A 24,578-nucleotide genomic window follows, 5' to 3' on the forward strand; every position below is an offset into this window, starting at 1 on the left:
GGCTTGGGGTACGGAGGATTTTATGAGGTTTGAAGTGGTTTTTTTGGGTTTTTTGTTTTTTCTTTTCTGGTTGAGAATGACTAACACGCCCCTCTGGGGACTGCAGAGGGCGCTCGGGGCGCCCTGCCGGGCCATGAGGGAGAGCCCCGCCCCATCAGCGCTGGCCAATCAGAGCCCGCCTGCCCCACTGCGGGACAGCGCGAGCCGAGGGAAGCCGAACCCCTTCGGCCATTTCCGCCATCGGACACCCGACGATTTCCGACTGCGCCCAAAGCCAGCGCCGAGTCTCTTCGGTAACTTCCGGAAACTCGGAAGGGAGGCTGTCAAGCGCGTTCGGGCATCTCCGGAACGGCAGTGACGCCCGGGTGACTGGAGGGCGGCCACGCTCCCGCCCCAGCCAGACATGCGGCTGCTCTCGCGGGCTCTCCGCGCGGCGCAAAGCTACCGAGCGGCCGCACTGCCCCCTCAGAGCCTCCGGGCGGCGCCGGTGGGATGGCGGCTCCCGGCGCGGCGCGGGCTGAGCGCACGGCCCGGCCTGGAGGAGCTGTTCGCCGCGCCCTCCCTGCGCCGCCTGCTGGAGGCGCGCGCGCGGGGCGAGGGCGGGGCGGCGCCGCAGCTGGCGGCGCACGTGCGGCGGCTGCGCGACAAGGAGCAGGGAGCTCCGCGACACGCGGGAGTTGGCGCGAGGTGCGGGACGGGGCGCGCGGCCGGCTTGTTCCGCGAGCGGGACGTCACCAGAGAGCGGCCCGGAGGGCCGGGCAGAGGGCGGGGGTTCATTTGCATGCGCTGGCGCCATTGGGTGGGCGAGCGAGCCTTGGGTGGGGCGGAGGGGCGGAGTCTGGCGCGTAGCGCGGCGCACCTGCCGGGCGGGATGGCGGGAGCGCGCGCGGGGGGCGCGCGTGTCCCCGGTTGGGGGCAGGCCGGTGACACCGCACGTGTCACCCCCGGGAGCCCGGGGCGCCCCCCGCCGGCAAAGGAAACAGCCCCAGCAGAGGTCGCGAGTGCGAGTGAGTGGGGGAAGTACTTCCGCCGGCGCAGGAAGTGCTGATGCTGGAACCTATTTCATATAAAACAAAGATAGCTAATCGGGGATAGAAGACTTCTAAAGTTGTGGTGGAGTTTTTTTTTAATCTTTCCCTTGCTGCCAAGACAGCCTAGTCCACCTGCCTGTCTCCTTTTTGGCAGTCATAGAAGTCAGCACCTGAATCTGCTGTCTCCACACCGTGTTTTGACTTTGTTGTGTCAGAAGCTGCGCACGTTTAGTTCTGCCAAATAATGGGCTGCTTTTTTTACCGAGAATCAAAATTCGTTTTGATAGCAGTTGGGAAATTAAAATGTAGAAATGGACTATTTTAGCATCAATAAACATTCGTTAGATGATAAAGTATTCCCTTGAACTAGTATTCCCCAGTATTCCCTAGAACTGTAGTATTCAGATTTTTGCATACAGTGATAGGGCTATTTGTCCTTTTAACAAGGAGTTCCAATTTTGGAGCCTCTGTGCTCTTTAAGTCCTTTATGTTCTTGCCACACTGAAATACAGAAAATACTTTTTTAGAGCCACAGAATGGCTGGTGTGGGAAGGACCTGTGGACAGCACCACTCCACCCTCCTGCTCAAGCAAGGTCACCCACATGCTGCTCAGGATTTCACCTGTTAGGTTTTGAGTATCTCCAAGTTTCACAAGGATGAAAATTCACAACCAATCTGTGCAACCTGTGTGTGCTATTGTTTGACCACCGGCACAGTAATCGTTGTTTTTTATGGTTGGCTTGGATTTTAGTTTTGGATGTTTTAGCAGAAATTCTTTTATTTCAGATTTTTCTCATGTCATATACCTGCACAGGATTAGAAAACACTTAATAGGTACTTAGAATCTTCTTTACAGACCATATTAGTAATTTGATTTTCTAACAGGTTTAGTGTTTTGGTGTTTTGGGGGAGGGAGGGGTTGTATAGTAATATGGTTTTGGTTTGGGTGTTTTTTTTTTTTTTTTGGTAAAGTAAGTTATTCATGTGGTTATTTATTTAAAAGATTTTCTTAGAATGGCACTGATACATGTCTGAGGATTAACCATACTCAAATATTTCAGATGAGAATGAAGATTTCCGGAAGCTTGCAGAAACAGAAATTGCTTCCTGTGAAGAAGAGATAGCTGAACTGAAACAACAGGTTAGATCCCCTTATAAAGCCCTTGTTTCCTTGCCATTCTTAAATTAACAAAGCCAAATTGTCTTCTTGGGGGTGTTGGAACTAGGTGATATTTAAGGCCTCTTCCAACCCAAACCATTCTATGATTCTCATCAAGATATATGTGATAAATTCTTCTTCCTCCCCACTGTGCTAGTTATAGTCCCCAAACAGTGTCTGTTAGCCAAGGAAAATTAAAAAATCAGATTCTATAAAGACATCCTGTAAGCAAGTGTCTGTTTGTACCTGAAAATGTTTCAATCAAAGTATCTTTTTAAATAGGTGCTATAGTTTGTCTTGTCTGGGTGTATCTTTATGGATGTTCAACTCTTTAGCCCTTGGAAACGTTAAACTTACATAGTGTCACTCACTTGAGGGTTTGGAAAAAATGTAGTACTATGTAACTATGTTGGGCTGCTACTTTATATAAATTTTACAGAGTATCTATGTTATTTAACAAAAAAAAAATCCTTAGGTAAACAGACTGTTTCAACTTAACTGTAGAAGCTGCTGTGGTTGTATTCTTTATTCCTCCAACAACAATACAACAGTCACTTTATAAATATTTTTTGTAAATATTTATGATTCTGCCAAAATATTTTTTGTAAATATTTATGATGTTGCCAAAAGATGTTCCTCGTCTGTGGAAAGAAACATCGCCCAATGCTAGTAAAGGATGAGGATTTAAAAGCATTTGCAAATCATCCAGAATTTTGATTCAGCATGCAAAATTTTGATCATTTTTTGGTTTTGGTATATCTTTCTTCTGCAAATCAGGCTCTTTTTAAAAATAAATAAAATAATACATTTGTGTTGTTGTTGAAGGCCTGTGCTCATGAACATCCTTCTTAGCTCTGCAGTTGAGTTAGAATTAAAGGGGACTCTGATTCAGCTGTGTTGCAAGAACAAGCATGTATCCTGTGGTTTATCCTCACAGTGTTCCTGATGGATTAAAAACTTCTGTGAAGCTTTGTGGCGCTCAAGAGAGGCCTGTGTAGCTCTTGTGACCCTGAACAGACACAGGGAGCCTTCCTCCACTGCAGCATCACCCTTGCACACCTTTGCCTGGCTGAATCCTGTCCTCAGGGCAGGAGAACAGAGCCTGGATCAGTTACAGATGGGTCTGGCATTTTACACTGTCTCAGGTGTGGACAGCAGTGTCAGAGAGGAGTCTTAGCTGGGTGCTTTTGTATTCACAGATAGTGTTGCTTTTGATTCCTTCAGAAGAAACAGATGAGAGTGATCTTGTCATGGAAGTAACTGCTGGAGTTGGAGGGCAGGAAGCCATGCTGTTCACCTCGGAGATATTTGATATGTATCAACGATATGCTGCTTATAAAAAGTGGAAATTTGAAGTTTTAGAGTACTTTCCCAGTGAACTAGGTCAGTAATGAAAAAACTGTAACTTCCTAATTCAAGTTGAAACACTCATTCATATGATATTTTAATTTCCAAAGTAAAGGAAATTAATTTGCACTATCTTAATTTTAGAAGTGGAATATTGTTTGAATGTCTGAGTACAGTTCTCTTCAGCTTCTGTATTTGGGCATGAAACTCCATTTCAGAAAAACTATTAAAATACTAAAGTGCTACAAAGAAAATTTTTCTTTCAGTAATTTCATTTCTACATTTTAAAACTGTTGAAAGACAAGTGCTTGGCAGAAGAAAATTTAGAAAATGATACAGATATCTTGGTTTAGGTTTTTTCAAAATAAAGATTATGTAAACTTTATTTGGCTGCAGTGTTCAACTTAGTTATCTAATGTTTTATTGTTTATAGATTAGGTTGGTGGAAGATTGAAAAATCCGGTTTTTATTATAGAGGAATCAGTTTTATTTAAAAAATTCTTGAAATTTAATCTAAAACATTTTAAATTTATTTGTAATAGCATCTCATCTATAATATAAGAGAATGGGATATTTGGATATAGCTCATCTGTAACAGCTGTTAAAATCTTTATTAGAATTTGATTTTCAAAAGTGTTGTATTTGTAAACTGTTTTAATATCTTTCTTTAGGAAGCATCTTATTTCAAGGTCATGAACATGAACTGAGGCTCCCTTCTAGAGTGGCTCACTCCCCTCTAGAGTGACTGCTAATAATTCAATTAATATACTTTTAAAAAAAAATTATGACACTTGAATTTCTTATTTTCTATTATCTAGATTTGCTAATATTAATAAACTTCTTGTATTTTTAAGAGCCCATGTGGCAAGTACACAGTTTATGCAGTTTATGTGGTGATAGGGATGAGAAGCTTCATATTAGAGTGCATCTTGTTGCTGAAGGAACAAAGTCATGTTGATCCCCACTCATGACCAGGCAAATGCTTTGCTAGGAGCTGAACCTGTTCAGCCTTCAAAGCCAAGAGAAATCTGCTTATTTCTTTTTTTTTTTTAAGTAAATGGAATAAACATTGTACATGTTAGATGGGTGTAAACAGAAAAGAGGAAGTGTCTGGGTCTTTTTTTTTTTTTCACATACTAGGGGGAGAGGAAAGTTGCCTTTCCATTGAGGCAAGACTTGGATTAGATAAACCCCAGCAGTCTCACACACTTCACCTTCAGAGCAAGCTTCAGTCAGCTTAAGCAAAGTCTGTCTCATCTTCCAGCCAGCTGTATGTTTTTTCTTTCTCATCTCTAGTAGTTTTGAGGCCACTGTGCTAATTGGATCAGTTCACTGATTTGGCTGAAAATTCCTTGTTATAGAATAGTTGTAAGTCAGGTCTGACTCAGCTTACAGTCCTATGATTAGAAGAAAAAGGGAGTTGGGCTTGGCTACCCTCTTGGTGAAAGCTCAGTCCTTGGACAAGGAGCCCACACCCTCAGAGATATTCTCATTAATGCCTTAAATGGGAAATTGAAATAATACGTGAACCTAGTATAAATCTATCCATATTTTCTCTTGTAAAGGGCTAGTTTTTTAAATGGTTATATATTTATTTTAAATAAATAAATATATATTTATATATATATATAAACCCTGCTTTGCTAAGGGTTTTTTATGCACCTTAATTAACATTTAGGATGTAAATATTGGGAAAAATAAAGGCAGTCCTAGCTTTTGTCAGCCTCTTGCAGGTTATTTTTTGATTTTGTGTAATCACATATTATCAAAACAGATGCTGGAGATAAATTGGGAGGTAGGGGCACTATACATGGCATGGCTAATAAAATGGATATTTGAACCCTCAGGTTCAAAGTGTCTGTGCTGTGCTGAGTAAGAGTGGGGCTAAGGATGCCCCACTGGGCTGTTACATCCTACCCACATTCCATTTTTATTGATCACATGAGCAAAAGGGAGGTCCTGTGTTAAAATGTCCATCTCCCTTATTTCAGAGAACTCCTAAATTTGAAATCTGAAGGTGAGCATGCGTGAACCAGGTACATGTTAAATAACACTGCAATAAAATACAGGTTACAGTCCACTCTTAAATGACTATTGACCTAACCCATGGATGCCATTATGCAAAAATAGCATGTTGAAGATTCAGCACACACGTTGAAGCAGAAACTCACATGTCATTCGCTGCTTCTCACCCTGCAGTGGCAGGCAGAGACAGAGATGTGGGACTTTTCCCTGATCTAAGATGCCACATAAAAAATGAGCACAAACTCATACCCTTGTTATGAGTAAATCAGACATCAGGATAGATTGGGACATTTTGTATGAAAGGGGCAAACACATAGTTATCAAGAGTTAACTACATTTAACAGGCCTACAACTTGTCTGCCAGCATAAAAGGTCTGTCAAAATTTCATTAGATTTTGCTGCAGTTCGTAATAAACCATGTTGGTAGTAGTCAGTTTGCAGCAGTATGACTTAAATACCTGTCATGTGAACCAGTTTCTTGGTCATCTTATTCTAAGCACTGTAGGCACATATGCCACTACAAATTTTAAAAGCAGAAGGATAAAAATGATGTGAAATTGAAAGCCAAACTGCCTCTTCCTATCTTTCACCAACAGGACTGTAAAACAATATATATTTTAATAAAATTATGAGTGAACAAACACATCCATGGAGGGGAACAGCCTGGCCTGTGTTCTGGCAGATTACTTTTTCCTGCTCCACAGGGCAATTTCAGATTCCATATTGTCTTCATTTTACTTTTTTAAAAAGCTGTTATGTTGTTCCTATGGTTGAGTTCTTAGTCTGAGAGATAGCTTAAACCAGTATTTCTGAGAAGTGCGTGCCTCTTCTTTTCCTCAGCTGCGGTTTCATAATGCAAGGCTTGAAAAGCAATACTCTTTCAAGGCCACCTGTGTCTTCAGTCATTCCCTTGGCACATTATCCACTGTGCTGAGAATGGGATTTGGGAATTGAGCTGCATTAGAAACAAAAACGGGTGAAATATATTCATTTATAATATATTATACATGGGTGAAATATATTCATTCATTATATATAAATGATATATTCATTTCTAGTGCCATCATTTCTCTGATCCTTCACTTATACTGCACACCAGCAGACAAGGAAGATCAAGAATATCATAAAGTAGTAGAGCAACAAACTCTGTCCCAAAGCCATGATTTCTATGGGCTTGTCTTCCAAATTCCAAGCTGTTCAATGCTTGTAGGATGTTGCTGTCAAGTGTTTGCCTGGAGGTATTGGTAAGAGGTGCAAGAACCTGTTTTCTGTTTGCTCCAGAAAAAAATTATATAAGTGTATATAAAAAATTAAATGGCACTCTACAAAAGAGAAGTTGACAGTCCTTTCCTTTTTGAGGTAGTGTGTGAGTAAATATGTAGGGCTTTAGGGTTCTTGCATTTTTGGTGTAATTTCGCCCAAGTGTTTAAATGGTAAAATCATCACTTTAAGAAACAAATGCCAGTGGTGTGTAAATATACTGTTTGAAGTATAACAGCATAGTACCAGCAGTTCTTAAAGGTTTACAAGTGTTTTTCTTCTCTGTTTAAGGTGGCCTAAGACATGCAGTAGCCAGTATTGCAGGTGTTGAGGCTTACAAATACATGAAGTTTGAAGGAGGAGTGCATCGTGTTCAGCGGGTACCAAAGACAGAAAAACAAGGACGCATTCACACCAGCACAATGACTGTTGCAATATTACCCCAACCCACTGAGGTAATATTTATATTTCAGTATAACAGAATTTACCAGGAGCAGTGTTTGATACCAAGTGTTTTCTGCCTCTCTTGATATTCTCACATTATGACTTTTTAATTTTAATTTTAAATTAGGTCATATTTGTTATTTTATTTTTATCACAAGGATGGAGTAAAGAATTCTGTCTTTTCTCATAATCCTAATTTCAGTAAAGTCACTGAGAGTTTACTTAACTATGACTTGAAAATTCACTGTGACAGTCTTGCATGCTTTGTGGAAAACTAGATTTTCTGAAAAGTAACAAAAGACCTGAATCATTTTGCCAAGCTCACAGATTACTTCTTTTAGCACTTCCTCTTTCCCGTTTTTGTAGTGTCCTCACTTGCCTGTTCTAAAATGTATGATAATTCAGTTTTGCTATATTTGCTTGCTTAAAAGCAATGGGCTGAGAAAGCTTTGTTTTGATCTTAGTTTCATGTTGACGTAGCAGACTGACAATGTTACTCCTTCCTGAACTTCTTTGAAATTGTCTTGCTCCTTCCTCACAGAGACTATTGCTCCACTTCAAAGCCAAAAAAAGGAATGTCTTCCATTTCATTTAAAAACCATCCAGTCAAGCTCAAATATTGGTTAACTCTGCTGGAAGAGAATGCAGAGCTCTCAGAAGAGAGGAAAATTAGTGCTAAGCAATGGTTATGCATTAAGTTACTATTTGGCTGATTTCTGGGTCTCCATCATTATGCATATTCCAGTCTGATTACCAAGATTTCTTAATATGTTTATAAGTGGATTTGAATTAGTACCCGTAAGCGTTCAGAAGTTTCATCTTGCATGAAGGTGCCTTCTAAAGTAAACTGACTGTGCATATTTTATATCTGTCTAGATAGAAACAACATAAAATACTTCTCTTCTTCTGTCTCCCATGACAGATGAGGCTGCAAATTAGTCCAAAAGATCTACGGATAGAAACAAAGCGAGCTAGTGGAGCTGGAGGCCAGCATGTCAATACCACCGATAGTGCCGTGCGGATAGTTCACATTCCAACAGGTGCTGCTTCATCCTTTCCCTAGTACAAGATCTACATTCCAAAACGGCTGTCAGAATTTCTTTTGAAACAATGGTTTTATTTTCGAGCCTGTGCAACAGTAGGGAAGAGGTTTGATGTAGTTTTCATGTCTATTTATACTACTCCACTCCAGTTTTTAACAGTGAAGACTACTGGCTTCATTAGATAAGCTATAATTTTGCTATTAAACATGACACTCTAAAAGGAGTCATATCAGTTTCTATCAAAAAATTCTATTTAAACTTTCAGATAATGAAAATTACACCGAAAAATGGAGTAGGTTAAAATCTAATGATCTGAATTTTCTTGACTATTCTCCAAAAGAGAAATTGTGCTATTTTCATATTAAGACATTACTTTTAATTGCAGAGTCAGTCTACTCAGAATACCAGCTCCCATTCGTCTGCTGGCTGCTTTCCCATAGATGACACACATAATTAAGAGGCCCTTCCCTCTGGCTCAGGTTAGGAAACATAGCAGGGATAAGATACACCCTCAAACACTACCTGATTTTAGCTGTTGCATGGGGGCTTTTTATTGCCATTCCTAAGCCTTTTACTTCCCTCTGAGTAATTCACAACAGCCTTCTTGACTTTCATTGCATTTTAACTTTTCCTCTTCTCTACTACAAAAATTCGTCAGACTTTACATGGTTTCAGGGTAATCCCAAGCCCTCTTTATCTTCATGTATCCAGATTTTTGCCACCCATTTTGTTGTATTTGTTTAAAACATCGATCTATTCTGCACTTACTGCATCACTCTAGTAAAGCAGAAGGCAAGCAGTGGGAGGATAAAATTCTGTTTACTATATGGTGACAAAAAGATTCCCCAGATTAAAAATGTTTTGCATTGTCTGTATGTTTGGATAAAAACACAGCAAACTAAAAACCAGATCTTTGGTTTTGCTGATGGCAGTTATTAGGGTGTGTTATAGAAATCTTAAAGTGTATTGCAAGTTTTTTGCATTAATACACAGTTAATGGGGGGGTTTATACCTCATGTTAGCTCCAGAGTTTTTCCTCTTCCATCTTTCCCTTTTTCATTTCTCTGATCTCTCTTCCCTTAAAATTGTCCTGTTGCTTCTTCTAGTTGTCTCATCCTAAATCTTTTTATAGACCTTCACTGTGATCCAAAATGTTGTTTATAAATAAGTCTTTCAAAAAGTAATACTATGTGATCTTATAAAATCATCCTCTAATATTACCAGAGCTACTTAATAAGTCCAAATAACAACTTAGCTTGTACTGTATTTCTTCTTCCTGCTCCTTTTTTGGGCTTTTCATGTCTTATCTGTAATTGTGTATCTTGAGATGAGAAAGCACACCCTTCTATTTTTTTAAATAAAATAGTGCCCACTTTTTTATATTCTGATCATATGCTAAGCACTCACTATCTTATATATTTTACTGTTCCTTAAATTCTACGTTTCCTGGAACTGTGGCCAAAATTTATGAGTAATGAAGGTGTCTTTTATAAGTCAGATCACATCACATATCTTTTATTTCATTATTCATCTGTCGTCCAGGTGAAATAAATTTCCACTGAATTAAATTTCTTGTCTTATGGTTTAAAGCACCTGTACAACTCAGCCTACACATCTCTCCCAAAACATATCATTACTCATTAATAAACCTGGACTTCTACATTCCCAGTCCAAATGTAACAGCCTAATATAACATATAAAAAAATCTTCCAGAAATTGCAGAGCTCTTTTAGTATGTGTTAATCTTAAATGCTAAATGTCACGATATTTTTGACAGGGATTGTGGCTGAATGTCAGCAAGAAAGATCCCAAATTAGAAACAAAGAGAAGGCTATGCAAATGCTGTGTGCTAAACTATACAACGCCAAACTAGAAGAAGAAACCAAAAAGAGAAACTATGCTCGAAAGATTCAAGTAAGTTTCATTTAGTTGTGATCTAATTCTGTACAACCATATGTCTTTAGGGTAACACCTTTGTTGAACAGCAAGTAGTAAATGGAAATACAGAGCAGCAGGAGCCCAGGAAGGACTTAAATGAGGCAAAAAAAGTCAAAGATACACAGAATGGTTTGGATTGGCAGGGACCTTAAAAACAACTAGCTCCAACCCTCCTACCATGGGAAGGGATGCCTTCCACTAGGCCACTCTGGAGAACAAAATTGTGGGGTCCCCAAGCCCTCTGAACAATAGCATTGCATTTTACTGCAGTAGTAAAGGCTATATATTAGCCAGACTTAAAATTTCAGAAGTAGGTAAATCCTAGAGATCCAGTGAAACAAACTAGATTGCAGCATGAAGAACCAGAATAGTATTAGAAAAAGATGCAGTAAAATTGTTCTTTTACGTGTTTGAGAACAATAACTGCAGCTGTAGAAGTGATGTGAGTACTATGTAGCTATCAAATTTTGTATAGTCATGTGAGGAAGAGAAACCTTTGCTTTATATGCCTAATCACTATTTCACAATTATTTTAAGATGATGGTAAACTGATTCTTCTTGTTCAACAGATTGGGACTAAAGGAAGATCAGAGAAGATCAGAACATACAACTTTCCACAGGACCGGATTACAGACCACAGAATAAGCAGATCGGTGCATCATGTTGAGTCTTTCATGCTAGGGGAAGAAATGCTAGATGAAATGATACAAACTCTGAGAGAATATGCTGATTATGAATCTCTAATGGAAATTATTTCAGAAAATGATAAAAATAATTCCTCCTGAACATGGTTCTTCCTCAGGCCATTACAACAGACATAGACCTTGGTCTGCAAAGAAGCTTCTAAGAGCATCTTCCAGAAAAAGGAACTTCTTTTCAGATCATGAAAAACATCACAACTTGTTTCCTCATGACTATTAAACAGTTTTTTTACTTGCTGAGTAAAAGACATTATTATCTTCATGTAAGACATTATTGCTGCAGTAGGCCTTTTGAAAAGTTTATTTGACTGCACCAGAAGTAACAGCAGTTTTTAACTTCTACTGAGAACTGATTCACCTCTCTCAAAAGGTATGCATTAAAAAAGGAGTTATTTCTAGTTCCCGTTTTCATTTAAACTATGGCTTAACCATCACACAACAGTGTAAAATAGCTTACTTGGGAGAACAAAAAAAATCCTATTTTGTTTGAGTGATTGGAAAAAAGTGATAAATAAATGACCCCATTCTGTCTATCCACATATTTATTGATCACTTACATGTACCATGGGAAAGGGAATCAAAGTGTATCTCTGTCATGTTTTCAAGACCTTCTGGCCTTTATTCATAAATACAAAGCAAGTTTAGGAATATCCCTTGTTGGAGGAAAAAAAGCCATGGAAGCCAAGTGATAAATCATATGAATTGGTTTTGGAACAAATGTTTCTGTTCTTGAGTCAAAAATAAAAGAAATTGTTACAATATTATTCGACTGATATTTTAGTATCCAGTTGACTTCAGTCAGTGTCTCCTTTATGGTTTTAATGGAATGTCCAAGTTATTGATTTTCGAAAAGTTATGTGCTATGACTGGCACTTACTGGTTCTGTCTTTTTAATTAACAGCATTTTACAACATTTGATACCTTTATAATTTTTTTTTCTAGTAAACACTGCATGGTAACTATGATTAAGTTCCAAGTCTTTTAATTTAAGATGCATTCATTAACTTCAAATAAAGGAATGTCTATGTGCATAAGATGAGGCATACATATTTCCTTTTGATAAGCATGAGTCCTAGGTCTGTATTTACTAGCAGTTTTATAACTCCAAACTGGCACATAAAAAATGTTAAAAGAAACATTGACTCAATTTTTGTGTAAAATAATTAGATACCTATTGGAGCAGAAACTAGGACTGAAGTCTTCATCCTTACTAGATCAGTGTGGTAAGTGGAACACTGGAGAGCACTTGTGATATTCCTATGGACGTGACTTAAAGCCAGGCCTTCTTATGCCAAGAGATAGATGGAGTTTGCTGTTCAGTGTCATATTCCTCTAAACAAATAAGGGCCATTGACCAGGTCTGCACACTGGAATTCTGCATGAAACTTAGATCATTGTTTACGTCTTTGTCACCCTAGACCTTCCCTGATCTTCCAGCCTGTAACCTGTCTGGCCATATTCTGCCTCCCTATTCTCCTCTGGCTCTTGAACAAACACTGAATGTGTTGTTGCCTTGCAAATGCCAAGGCTCTGATCAGTGTGAGAAAAAACAGACATCACATAGCTCTGGCAGGAGGCTGACAGAGGCATTCCAAACCTGGTGTACGTAGTGCTGTACATAGGGGGATTTCACTGTCCTTGGCCTGTCGTGTCAAGCTGTACTATGTAAAGAGTCCCCCACTTGCTCTGTATTAATTTTAATGCAAGGGATGTTGTCTCTGCAAATGCAATCTCCTTGAGCTGTGAGCAGATTGCCTTTCCAGCAGTGGCGGGGATCCCTGCACTGGTGTCCAGTCAGCCTAGCTCCTAGTAGTGCTCCTGCTCACTCTGCAAACACTGGTAGTGTTAGTCATACCAAATACAATTCTTTTATAGGGAGTAGCCCAGATCCTCTGCCAGACCTGAATTACAGAATGAGTCACGTTAGAAGGGACCATAGTGGGTCATGCAGTCCAACATCCCTCCTTAAGCCTGGTCATTCTAGAGCACATGGCACAGGATTGCATCCGAGCAGTTCTTGAATACCTCCAGTGAGGGAGAGAATCCTTTCCCAGTAGAGGAGCTTTGCACGTTCGGAGCGTGCCGGGGCGACGTGGAGGTCCCGGGCGCGTCCATTTAAACAAGCAGACGCAGATGTAGCTGGGCGCCAGGCTGCGCTCAGGCCCGTGTCAGAGCCGGGACGCGGCAGCCGCAGGTTCCTTCGGCACCGGGAGCGGTACGGAGCCGAGCGCGGGAGGAAGGGGCGGGCGGGAGCGGCCAGCGCGGGAGCCGCGGCCGCGCCACTCGCGTCCCTCCCTGGCGCCTGAGGAGGGAAAGCGAGGGGCGGGCCCGGCCCCGCCCGCCGCGCCGCCCATTGGCCCCCGCCGCCTGCCCGCCGCCCATTGGCCGGGGCCGATGCTCCGGCGCCTCGCCATTGGCTGCCGCGGTTTTGGACACCAAATTTAAAGTTTTTAAAAAGCGCCCGGCGCGAGCGGGACTTACTCCCTGCCCGCGGTGGCGCCGGCGCAGCCCTGCAGGTGAGCGTGGGGTGGGAGCCGCGCTCCATCGGGAGCCGCTCCGGGGCTTCGCGGCTGGGGCGCCGCTCTTGGGCCGGCTTGGGGGCGACGGGGCTCCGCGGTCAGGGCTCTTTGGCTGGGGTGGCGGGAGCTGCCGGCGTACGTGGTGGCGGGACCGTGGGGATGCTAGCGGTGCTGCGGCGGAGATTGGACTGGGGAGAGGGATTCCTGGCCGCCGCCCGGTCTCGTTGCTCTCCTAGCCTAGCCCCGCAGCTATCCCGCCGGCTGGATGGGGTGGGACGAGATGGTGGCGCCTTAGCGGCCAGGGAGCGCCCCGATCCCGCCAAGGAGCCGCGTGTGGGGTGGTCCCGGCTGCTCGCCGCACTGGTGGGGCCGGGGCCGGCCGGGATGCGGGTCGCAGCCCGGCTCCCGCCGGCGGGCAGCGGCGGGCGGGGAAGCGCCGCGTTGTCTCCCGCCCGCCGGCCACGCCGTCGGAAGAGCATCCCCCCGGCGCGATCCTATCGGCCCCGCCACCACCGTTTTGGGGGAAATCCTCCATTGTAGAAGGCCCCCGAAGGCGCGGGGTGAAGTTCTCGGGGCCGTGGGGCACGGCGAAGCCGGAACCCGGTCTACCTGCTCCGACCCGGCCGGGCCATCTTGAGAGCGGGGCGGGAGAAGCCTGACAGTGCCGCGGGGCCCCGCGGCTGAGCCCGCTCCTCCGGGGGTCGGGGCAGGCCCTAGTGCACCGAAATGTGATTTTGGAACATTTTCCAAATCATCAGGATTTCAGCCCAAAAGCCTCTCTGGTCGTTCGCATGGACGGGGGGAAGGGAAGGGGAGGAGGGGGAGGCTTAGGGAGGGCTTGCATTTCTTCCCCAACTCACACGATACAAAGCCATAAGCCTCTTTGCACCTTTCTCACACCAAACGTAGGTACAAAGAGGGAACTTTTTCTCTAAGTCATTCACAAAACACATTTTTCTCGTTATTCTTTACAAAACTGCTGGAAGTGCTTAAATTCTTTAAAATGCTTACTCAAATCGGGGATCTTCTATTTCCTACGGATTGCAAAGCATGCTGAAATTTATTTTCCCTTTAGATTTAACTGGGGAGAGATGACCTCCTTCTCCCCTTCAGCTCCCGCCCATCCCCCCGCAATTGTTAATATAGATAGCACCACATTTCGCGGGGGAGGGGAATGGAACAGGGCAAGAAAAAGGCGTATCAATTCTCTTATGATATCTATCGACCTCCCATCCTCTTTAAATCATGCTCAAACCTTTGTTTCACTGACCATTGTTTAGGTATGGCTGCTTCCTTTGTATTTTACTCACACATGTGAGCGCTCAAGCCTTTCCTGTGCCCCCCAGCCTCCTCCCTTCTCAAAAATGCCAGATATCTGGCTGCAGCAGCAGCATTGCTTCTGGTCTTGAATGCAAACTTCAGGCTTCTCTGGCCTGCACAGGCCTGCAGTCGCTCAAGGACCCTCTGCCACTGGTGTCCCTTGCAGGGACCTCAAGTGTCTTGACTGTGTTGCTACCTTTATGGTAGAAAGTGGAAGCACTGGTGTGTCTCATCTATGTTGGTGAAATGGTGGCCAAGTAAATCACTCAGTCGGTTTTCTCTCCCTAGTTACATGCAGCATAAAACTAGTTTTTGGGAAGCTCTTACATAGGTATAATCAGTGGCTGTTCAAATCCTTAGTTCCATTAGTTGTATTTTAGATACTAAAGGGTGAGTCAGATAAAAAGGGTGAGTCAGAAGGGAAGCATGGTAGAGTCTTTATAGGATAAAGAATTTGTGATCTAGTTTATGCTGTGTTTTCATTCTGCCCTTGTTGTACCTTGCAGAATACAAGCAACAAAATGAAATCGAACCTTAACCGCTCTTGCAAAATGAAACGTGATTTTGATTCTCTTCGTGCTGGGTTTGCACCATTGAAATGTGCTGTGGAGAAAACAAGACTGGAAAAATCCTGCCCCTTGAATTATGAGGAAGGCTTTTGTAAAAGCTGTGCAGAAGAACATCAGAAAATACTCCTTAGTGACTCATTCCATGCAGCCACCAGAAATCTAGATATTGAAGATGCAGAAAGACCCATACATAACAAAGAAAACAACCAAGTAACCCAGAGACTTGATGAAGGTATCATCTGTGAAATGGAGGCAATGGAAGGTAGTAAACTTAATGAGGACAGTGGTTATTCCTCTATGTTAAGCACTCACTATGCTGATGCAATAGAACATGAGGATAGTTTACCTTTGGCTGGGAATCTCTGTGGTACACCAAAGCTTTGTCTTATGAAGAACCAAAAACAAGAACAGTTTTCAAAGAAGACACTGTTGCCAGTAATCCATTATGAAGAAGTGGTTTGCTCAACTTTGAAGAAAAGTGGTAAAAGAAATCTCAAGTCTTGGGCTGCTGTAGATAGAATTGTTTCTAGGGGAAAATTTGAACTTTGTAACTTAATTGGAAAGAAAATGGGTCTGGATAGAATAGACATTCTTGCTGAACTCTTCCAAAAGAACCTGAAGCATATATTAGCAAACATTTTAAGACATCTCAGCGAGATGGATTTAGTAAAGTAAGTATGTTCATGTCATTGTATTTCACTAGAAAGGAAAAAACCTAATCACATGCCTTAATGTTTTAGACATGGGGCATGTGACATTTACTCAATGTTTAGTATTATGTGTTAATATATTAAAATATGAACTGACAATGTAAGCTGTGATACATATGGAGAATGTGTCTTTTCCCTAAAAGGCAAATTAAAGACTACAACTGTGAACATATTTTATGTTTACGTAAAAGAAAAAGGTTGTTCTTACTACTTAATAAATCCCTTTCCTAGGAGGCAACTGATGTGTTTGTATTGTTGTTGCAGTTTTGCCAAAGTCAGCACAACATGGCAGAAGATTCTACAAGAAGATAAATGGATTTTCCAAATCTATAGCAGAGCTGTGAAAAACCTTTCTGTAAGTCCCTGCACTGAACCATCAGTATTTTTCTGCTATTTGAGGTCTCCTCCTAAGCTTAAGAGATGACAGATAAGTTTCTTAGATTGAAAACTGTCCCTGGAGTGTGGTTTTGTTTGTTTTTGGGTTTTTTTTGTCCTGTTAGGATGCCTTGCCTCAAGCATTGCTAGTTACCTCAGGGGCTTTGGGGACCCCGAGGAAGGTTGACTGAGAAGGCGACCCAAGGAGAGATGCAGATGTTTTTAAGAGCTTCCACAAGTCCTGTGTTACAGAGAAAGGCAGGAAGGAGAGAGTCATTGCCAGCACAGCCCACTGGGCAAGCCCTAGAGTCTCCCAGCAGGGACTTGCTTGCTTCAGCATCCCCACTGATCCAGAAGGGAGGAAGACTGAGATAAATCACTGCAGTGGCTCTGTGAATCAGGGTCTTTGTTTATAGCAGGATTCTCTGAAGTCCACCATGCCTGCTACGAAAAATTGAAAATCTTTTTGCACTATGAGCTATTCTTAATGCCTCTGTCCTGTGAAATAAAAATAATTGATCCATCCACACTAGACTAGTGTTTTATCAAGTCAGGACTCTTAAAACTAAGCTTTTTTCCTTCTTGAGAGATGGAGAGACAGAACCAAAAAAGGCTTAGGATCTGCCACAGGATAAGGCTGTTAACAATTTAAATTTTATGTAGTATTTTACAGTGCTGTCGGGGTGAAACATTTGTACTGAGTATTCATCCCATAAAGCTTGATTTCTTGCATGCTATTGTATGCTTTTTTGTTTAACTGGAAACTTGGAAAACTGGTGGGCGGAGCTTATTTTTCACAAAGAAAGCCTCAAGCATTCCTGTTCACTATAAAGAATTGGAAGTACTGATTTTTTTTTAAAATGATGAATAGGTTACATTCTCTGCCTAATTAACTGTGTTACTTTGAAAGTAGGATTACATAAGAGAAGATGGCTGGGTTTTGACCAGGAACTAGGGAGCTGTTCTATGCATTTATAACAGAAGTAACTGTGAAAGCTATGGTAAAATCAGTAGCACTCCTTGGTGTGATGCTTTATTATTGGAAACCAGGAGGAAGAATCTAAAATTACTTAATGACTTCTATTAAACAAAGAACTCTTTATCAGGTAAGCTCTCTTCCCAAATTTAAGTCTTTGTTGTTCTTTTCATTAGAATGTCACTAAGGCACCAGAGCATGCTGCAACAAGAGAGTACGTTCTCTACAGAGTGTCCTTAGCTTCCATTCAGAAAGCAACCCCACCAAAACACTCGAACAAAAAAAGCACCAAATCCAAAGCATCTAGGAATCACAGCAGGCTCACAGAGTTTTCTGAGGTAAGCGGTGATTTCCACTGATCTTTAATTTCTCTCATGCTGTCTGGCAAACAATCACCTTGTAAAGCATATTTTTGAAAGTAGCATCTCCAGTTTCAAGTGTTTGTAATTGTTATTAATATGGCTGCCAACTTTTGCTTAGTGTGCCTATTTTAAGACAATGTCAGAAGCTAAGTGGAGAGAATATTGACATACTGGGATGTCCTACATCCTTTTTTTTTCCTTAAGAATTTCACTTAGTGAATTTTTTTTTGCTTAAATTTTGTCTCCTCAGGTATGAAGAAATTTAGTAGTTTCCTGTTATTTTCCATGGGTTTATAATGAATCACATATTTTCCAGATAAGCAATATCACAAAAACTGTCGACTTTGCTTCAAAACTGATGGACAATTAGGAAAAAAAAAGAAAAAAACTTAATAGTTCTTAGTTTCAATTTTTAAAAAAATTAGCAATGCATATTTCTTTTAATCATTCTGTGGAGTATTTTGTGAGTCTGGCATTAAAATTACTTTAAATATTTATTTATAGTGTGTCACACATTTGTCAAAAACTGCCAATAACCTGTTTCCCCTTTACCTTTCTTAAGCTGTTTTTTTTTCCCACATACTTGCAATGTAGACCTGCATCTGTATCTTATAAGACTTTTAAAAATGCTTATTGAAAGTTATTGCTTGTTACTAAACCAAATATTTTTCTAACTAGAAAAAGGCTTTATGCTCAAGTCTTATTTTGCAAATTTATGCAATAAGAGAAGATGAAAGGTCACTGGAAAGTTTAATCAAGATGGTATAATACTACTATATAAGACTTTGTAGCATTAGGAATGTAAAAGAACAACTGTTCAGTAGCAGTCTTAAAATTCAATTCCTAATATCTGCATCTATACACAACTACATCACCATCCTTGAATGAGGTTTGGAAGATTCAGGAAGGCCATTATCCTTGCTGCTCTTGATTTAGCCTGTCCTTTAACTTTTAAATTTTAAGAATTTTTAATTGGCTACCTCTATTCCAGTTCAAAATACCTGCAATTACATCCTGATTATTCCTGTTCTGAGCTCCATCAGAATTTGATGCAACAAGAATTAGGCTAGTTTTTAGTTTGTCTCCTTACATTAGGAGGCGTTATAATATGTTTTGTGGCACTAAGATAATATCATGAAGTGTTTGGAGAGTGTATTTACCCTCTACTCATGATTTTCTGCGTGTGCTTTTGCCAACAGGCTGCCAGGAACTTGAAGAACACTGAAAGCCTTAAAGCCTGCCATCGCTGTGGCTCACCTGCCAAGTATGACTCCTACCTCCAAAGAGCAACGTGCAATCGTGAAAGCTGTGGCTTTGACTTCTGCACCAAGTGCATGTGCAGCTACCACAGCTCCAGTGACTGTGTGAGCAGCAAACCAGTGAAACACAGCTCCACACCAGGGCCGCTTCCTGGGACTAAGAAAAGCAAACAGAATCTAAAGAGATTGTGATCCATTCCCCCAATACAAATTGGCAAATGTCCCATAAAAGTTTTTTTTTAGTCATCTGCAAAGAGCATGCTTTCTGTTTTTCCATATACATAAAATGGTTAATTCTGTTATTCCTCTGTACTACTAGTCAATCATCTTTATTCCTACTATTTAATCATCCTGCTCAGAAAGGTTTTAAAAGCATTTCTAGTGCTGTTGAGTGAGGTGAGTGAAGCCCCTTTTAATGTGAAAATATAAGGGAGACTATATTTTATGGTTTTTCAAAGCTCTGCCTTTGATTTTAAAATGTGGACATTCATAATACTATATTCTCTGATGGCTTCTCTTATGTGAATCTGAAATTTCTCTTCATTTCTTCTTTCATTTCTTGAACCTTTTCTAAGTTCAAAAAAAAAGTACTGTATGTTGGCTATACTGCTAAAAAATACTTTGACTTTTTTTTGACTACACAAGCTAATTTTAATATTTGTATATATTTGTAAATATTATTCATATTTGTCTTGTAAATGTGAAAATAAATGATTATTCTCAACAACTTGGTTGGTAAATCTGCCTTCCTCTTTATCATCCTAAGTGCTTCTCATGCTCTTTTTGCAGGTTTTCTAGTATGTGCTTCTTTAAATTGTTGATTGAACAAGGAGCAAGTCCTCCTGGATTTGTGCAAAACAGTGTACTGAATCCATTGTCATGCTGTATTCCTGCATCTTCCCTAAAGGCTCTTATCAGCAATTGTTTATAGTGTCAATAGTCCCAGCACTTCCTTTTCATTTCAATGGAAATTTTTCTTTTGGCTGGATTTATGCTGCTGTTGCCAAACTAGCTCACTGTCAGCAAAATATTCCTGATCCCACAGTAAAGAAAGGCAAGCTTTCAAGATATAAGACTAATAATTTTGTAGAATTGTCTGGGGTGTTTTTTTCTCTCTTAGGTAAGTAAAAACAGACTGGGAGCACTGCACTGTAGCCCTTCTTGGACTGTAATATGTGTAGTGACAGGACAAGTGGGAATGCCTTCAAAGTTAGGAGAAAGTAGGTTTAGATTACATTAGGTATTAGGAAAAATTCTTTACTGTTAGAGTGGTGAGACACTGAAACAAGTTTCCTAGAGAAACTGGATGCCCAACTTTGGAAGTGTTTATGGAGCTCTGAACAACCTGGTCTAATGAAAAGTGTCTCTGCAGCAGGAGACTTGAAGCTAGATCATCTTTAAGGTCCCTTCCAACCCACACCATTCTATGAATCTGTAGTCCTATTATCCTTTATTCTGGTATTTAGACATTACCATATTGATACATACATATGATACCATCTTGATACCACAGCAAGTCTTAGGCTGAGCACACACACAGATAAGAAATCTTACAAGAAAAATTTGTTAAAATTTTCATCTGTGTCCACTGAAATTCCTGTGTCCTGAAGAATGCAGATAATGTGATCTGAACAGAAATTTTTTCCTATAGAAGTTTTAAGAAATATGGCACAGGCATTCACTCTTAGACTGGTGTTGCACTGTAGGATGCATCTTGAATTAAAATTGTGTGCTTTCAAACTGAATGTGGTAAATCAAGTTTACCTTTTCATATTTTTGAGCTTTCTAAAGGAAAAATGCACTTTCTATTTGTGTACAATTTGTACACTGAGTAAAGAAGAGCTGCTCTTTTTCTTCCTTTTTTTTCATTTTTAGCCATAGAAATTTATCTGTTCATGAAGAATTTTGAGAAAAATTCCTTGTTACCTCCAGATTAGAGAGAAATAAACGTTTTTCACTATCTTCTAAGTGATAAGGAGCAACTACCTTATACCTGAAATCTTGTTGGAAAGGTCAAATTATTTTTCTTAATGAAGCTTTGGCCAAAATGTAATGGATCTGCTGCAAACCATTGTGGCTGTTTTCACTTGCCCAACCCTTTTTGATTTATGTGATTCTCAGATCCTTGCCTACCAGCTTTAGTTTTAATCCGAATAGACATTCAAGATTGCAGCCTTCAACAGGCGAGTGACATCTTCATGACCTTGATCTGTAATCAACACTTACAATTTTTTGATGCGTAGGATCTGTTAGGGTGGCACAGCTATTTCTTTATTATAACCCTGTCCAGCATTTCAAACCTTGCCCAATAACACTGAGCATGGAGCCTGAATAAAACCATGCATCTTCCTGGAAGTCGCAGGATGTTTGATCTCCTCGTAAACAGTGAATGGTGAGCTGCAGAAAAAGAAGATGGACAATCAGTCCCCACCCAGGCATGCTAGCATCTGCTGCTGAGGGAGAAAGCAGGTCCTCAGAGGGTGAGGATGATGGGTGTTACTACTAGTAGGTGCCCCAAGGAGTACTGAGGAGAGTGATTTGTGTGCCGAAGGTGTGAAAGTCGTAGATGCAGATTGTTGTGGATGCCTGCTGAGCTATCTCGGACCTGCCTTTGATATGCAATCGCTGTGAGTCATACCAGGGCAGGAGCGCGGCAATTGCCATTTGGAGATCAGTACTCCTCAGGTACTGCAGCTGTTGTCAAAAAGCACTTTCAAACTCAGCAGTTGGCAGCCCCAGTGACTTTGCAGGAATGTGATAAGCTGCTTACCCACACTGCATACGCCTTTCAGATCTACAGAGGGTGATAAATACCTGCAGGCTGCCAGAGTCTCCTGGTGCAAGTACAGATTTCTTCCAGTGACTTACTTATCTCTAGCAATGGCTCTGCATGGTGAGGAAGGGTGGGACGTTCTTCTGCTATGTAAATTGCTGTGTCTAGCAGCTGTTTCCCCCAGCTTGAACAACTGTGAAGACAGATTATTCCTTCATACTAATGCTAGCTGGGAGACAGACAAACGTAGGCATTTAGGACTTTCTGAAATCAATATTTAATATCTGCATTTTTAAGCTTTTCTTTCTAGTACTTATGATGCTGTCCTGAAAAACCCAAGGAGCTGCTTTATGTCATTAAAGGCAATTTCAGCTCTCATCACAGCAAGGAGAAAAGTTGAAGAGAGGTGCCTGATAGTGATGATAGAGTCACTTGGATAAACAGGGACAAGTTTGGATGCACTTATCAGTTTAATGTATCCTCCAGCAGAAGCCTTTGTGAAGAATCAAAAGAATTCTTTTGATTCTTTGGCACCTTTGCCGAGCTGGTCACCTCGGAGCCTGATTTCTAACGTGTGGCAAAACTGCAACATGTGCCAGATATGTTCTCCCTAGCTAAAGCTTTCACTGCAAGTAAGCAAAATTTTAGCATGTTGAATGGTGGGCTTTTTTTGTTTTGTTTTTTTAAAGTGTTTAAGTCATAGTTGTGTCAGTGATCACTCTCAAAAAATGCTGTATATTTAGCCTTAAAATATAAAGTCTCCCCCGCTTTAGAAACTTTAAAAAGGAAACTTTAAGAAGGAATCTAGATTAGGATTCTAAATGAGAATTCTTTTCCCACCTCTCTAAGCCAAGGACTTTCCTTTTGAGGAAATTATGCTGTAGTATAGAGATTTTTCAAAATGAAATCGGTTCTGGAAAGGGAAAACCACGAGATGGTGCTCTTGACTCACTCACTGCCTGAAGCTGGATTCACTGAGCTCCTTTTGCTGTGTTCACAGAGAGTGAATTCCCTTCTCCTCTAATAACTGTAGCTGTAGATCTAGTTGCTACAGTCATGGGGAATCAAAGTAAATCTGCAACCAGAAGAACAAAACCCAAACCTTGAATTCCATTACTGATTCTAACATTCGTTTCAAACATATTTGTGTAGGACATGAACACATTTGTTAAACTTAAAAATACACAGGAGCCTTTCATGAAAGCTCTGTTGTGCTGCAAAAATGCAGATGCCTTCTTCAAGGAGTGATTAACTGCCCTAAACATGACGATTCCTTTGCTCCCCTTCTGCCCTCATGGTGACAACTGGAGAGCAAAGTCACCCCTCCCAAGCAGTGGGTGCAAGCTGTCCTATGAAGCCATCAGTGCAGGTGTGGAGGAAGCAGCAAACAAAGCTTTGCCTGGGATTGGACGTAGTGTTCCTGCCTATGGAGGTTTGGTGAACACCTCAACAGCCCAACAGCTGTGCTGTCACCTTGACATGTCTTCTGGCAGGAGCTAAATGGTGCCGACTTGCAAATTATCTGACAGTCACAGCATGCTTATGCCACTTCTTGTAGGGTGCCTCCACTGTGCTTAGGAGGGGCTGGCATCTGTAGCTGACATGTCATTACCTGAATGCAAGGATGGACCAGGCCATTACTGTGATAGATGCTTGATTTTTGAAGACACTTGCCATGATGAAAAGATCCCCATTCTAATATATTTGAAATATGGAGTAGAAGATGAGGAGTTAGAGAGACGGACAACTCCTGGATTTTGAGTCTTTGCCTAAGGATGTACAAATTGTCAGGGGTGCTCACTTTTAGTATAACCTTGTCAGAATGGTTTCTCCTCTGAAGTAGTCCATGGGTACTTAAGGATAAAGGTCAAAACATAGTGCTGATGTTCCCAACACAAAATAAAAGCAGCTAGGCTCTGTGAGCCTGCTGGCAAATAGTTGCAGGACTTAAATGATGGAACAGACATTTTTGTAGTGCCATTGAGATGGTTCAGCAGCAGCTGAGGTTTTGTCTCTTAAGGTTTCATTTTGTTCTGCTTTTTGCATTCAGAGCTGCCCTCACAGTACCTCAGTCCAGCACTCAAACCAGCCCTCTGCAGCCCTCAGCCAGCTGCAGTGTCAGGGCCATGGCCTGAAGAACAGCCCTGAGGATGTCACTGGCCATGCAAATGCATGTCTGGGAAGAGGGAGAGAACCCTGCCCCTCCACTGCCCTATTCCCCACCTCACAAGTGCTGGGCTAGCTTTTGGGATGTGCCAGTAGTGCTGTTGCCTTTGGCTGGTGTAAATGTGCCAGGCCAGGGTGGGAAAACCAAGGCCTCTGGGCATTTGATGTTTCCTGGTAGCCAGACCAAGGCAGCAATGATTCGTGCTGGTTTGGGGTTAAAAAGCCTCTCTGCCTTCATCAGGCCCTCAAGTCAGACTCACACTGAAAGGGTCAGGGGTGTCTCTAACCTAAAGTACTTGCTGTGGGCATATAAAGGTCAGGCAGCCCCCAGCGGCTGTGCAGAGGGACTGGGCTCGGGAGACACTCCCGTGTGTTTCAGGAGGAGGTCCAGCTCTTCCAGGGCTAACGCATGGCAGCGAGAGCTTCACACGAGGGACTTGGGATGGGCACAGCTGTGGTGGCCACCACCTCCCAAAACCCCCCTCTGCTTCCTGCCCGTGCCTGCTCTGTGCCCAGCAGAGAGCGCAGTGCCCCTGCTCAGCAGGGATGGAAGCTGCTTCCAGAGGCTCCACTGGAGCCGGCTGATGCATGAATCATAAT

General features: G+C 41.6%; 2 protein-coding genes across 2 annotated transcripts; both read left to right on the forward strand.

Moving 5' to 3' along the window:
* Window positions 1-292: 292 nt before the first annotated feature.
* MTRF1L (mitochondrial translation release factor 1 like) lies at window positions 293-11,983 on the forward strand. The gene is given in 8 exon segments (XM_036381216.2): window positions 293-652; window positions 654-687; window positions 2,094-2,173; window positions 3,391-3,574; window positions 7,115-7,278; window positions 8,190-8,307; window positions 10,088-10,224; window positions 10,818-11,983. Coding segments are annotated over 8 exon segments (1,182 nt in total). The 5' UTR covers window positions 293-403; the 3' UTR covers window positions 11,034-11,983.
* A 3,317-nt stretch (window positions 11,984-15,300) lies between these two features.
* Window positions 15,301-19,231, forward strand: FBXO5 (F-box protein 5). The gene is made up of 4 exons (XM_036380945.1): window positions 15,301-16,028; window positions 16,332-16,422; window positions 17,595-17,756; window positions 18,980-19,231. The coding sequence occupies exons 1-4, from the start codon at window positions 15,310-15,312 to the stop codon at window positions 19,229-19,231; spliced, it is 1,224 nt and encodes a 407-aa protein (XP_036236838.1). The 5' UTR covers window positions 15,301-15,309.
* The last annotated feature ends 5,347 nt before the right edge of the window (window positions 19,232-24,578 follow it).

The sequence above is a fragment of the Molothrus ater genome, chromosome 3, assembly GCF_012460135.2.
Source record: "Molothrus ater isolate BHLD 08-10-18 breed brown headed cowbird chromosome 3, BPBGC_Mater_1.1, whole genome shotgun sequence".
NCBI lineage: Eukaryota > Metazoa > Chordata > Aves > Passeriformes > Icteridae > Molothrus > Molothrus ater.

Coding starts and splice junctions, on each gene's coding strand:
- FBXO5 (XM_036380945.1), top strand. CDS start 15,310: ATGAAATCGAACCTTAACCGCTCTTGCAAAATGAAACGTGATTTTGAT. Junction 16,029..16,331: donor AGCGAGATGGATTTAGTAAA/GTAAGTATGTTC, acceptor TTGTTGTTGCAG/TTTTGCCAAAGTCAGCACAA. Junction 16,423..17,594: donor GAGCTGTGAAAAACCTTTCT/GTAAGTCCCTGC, acceptor TCTTTTCATTAG/AATGTCACTAAGGCACCAGA.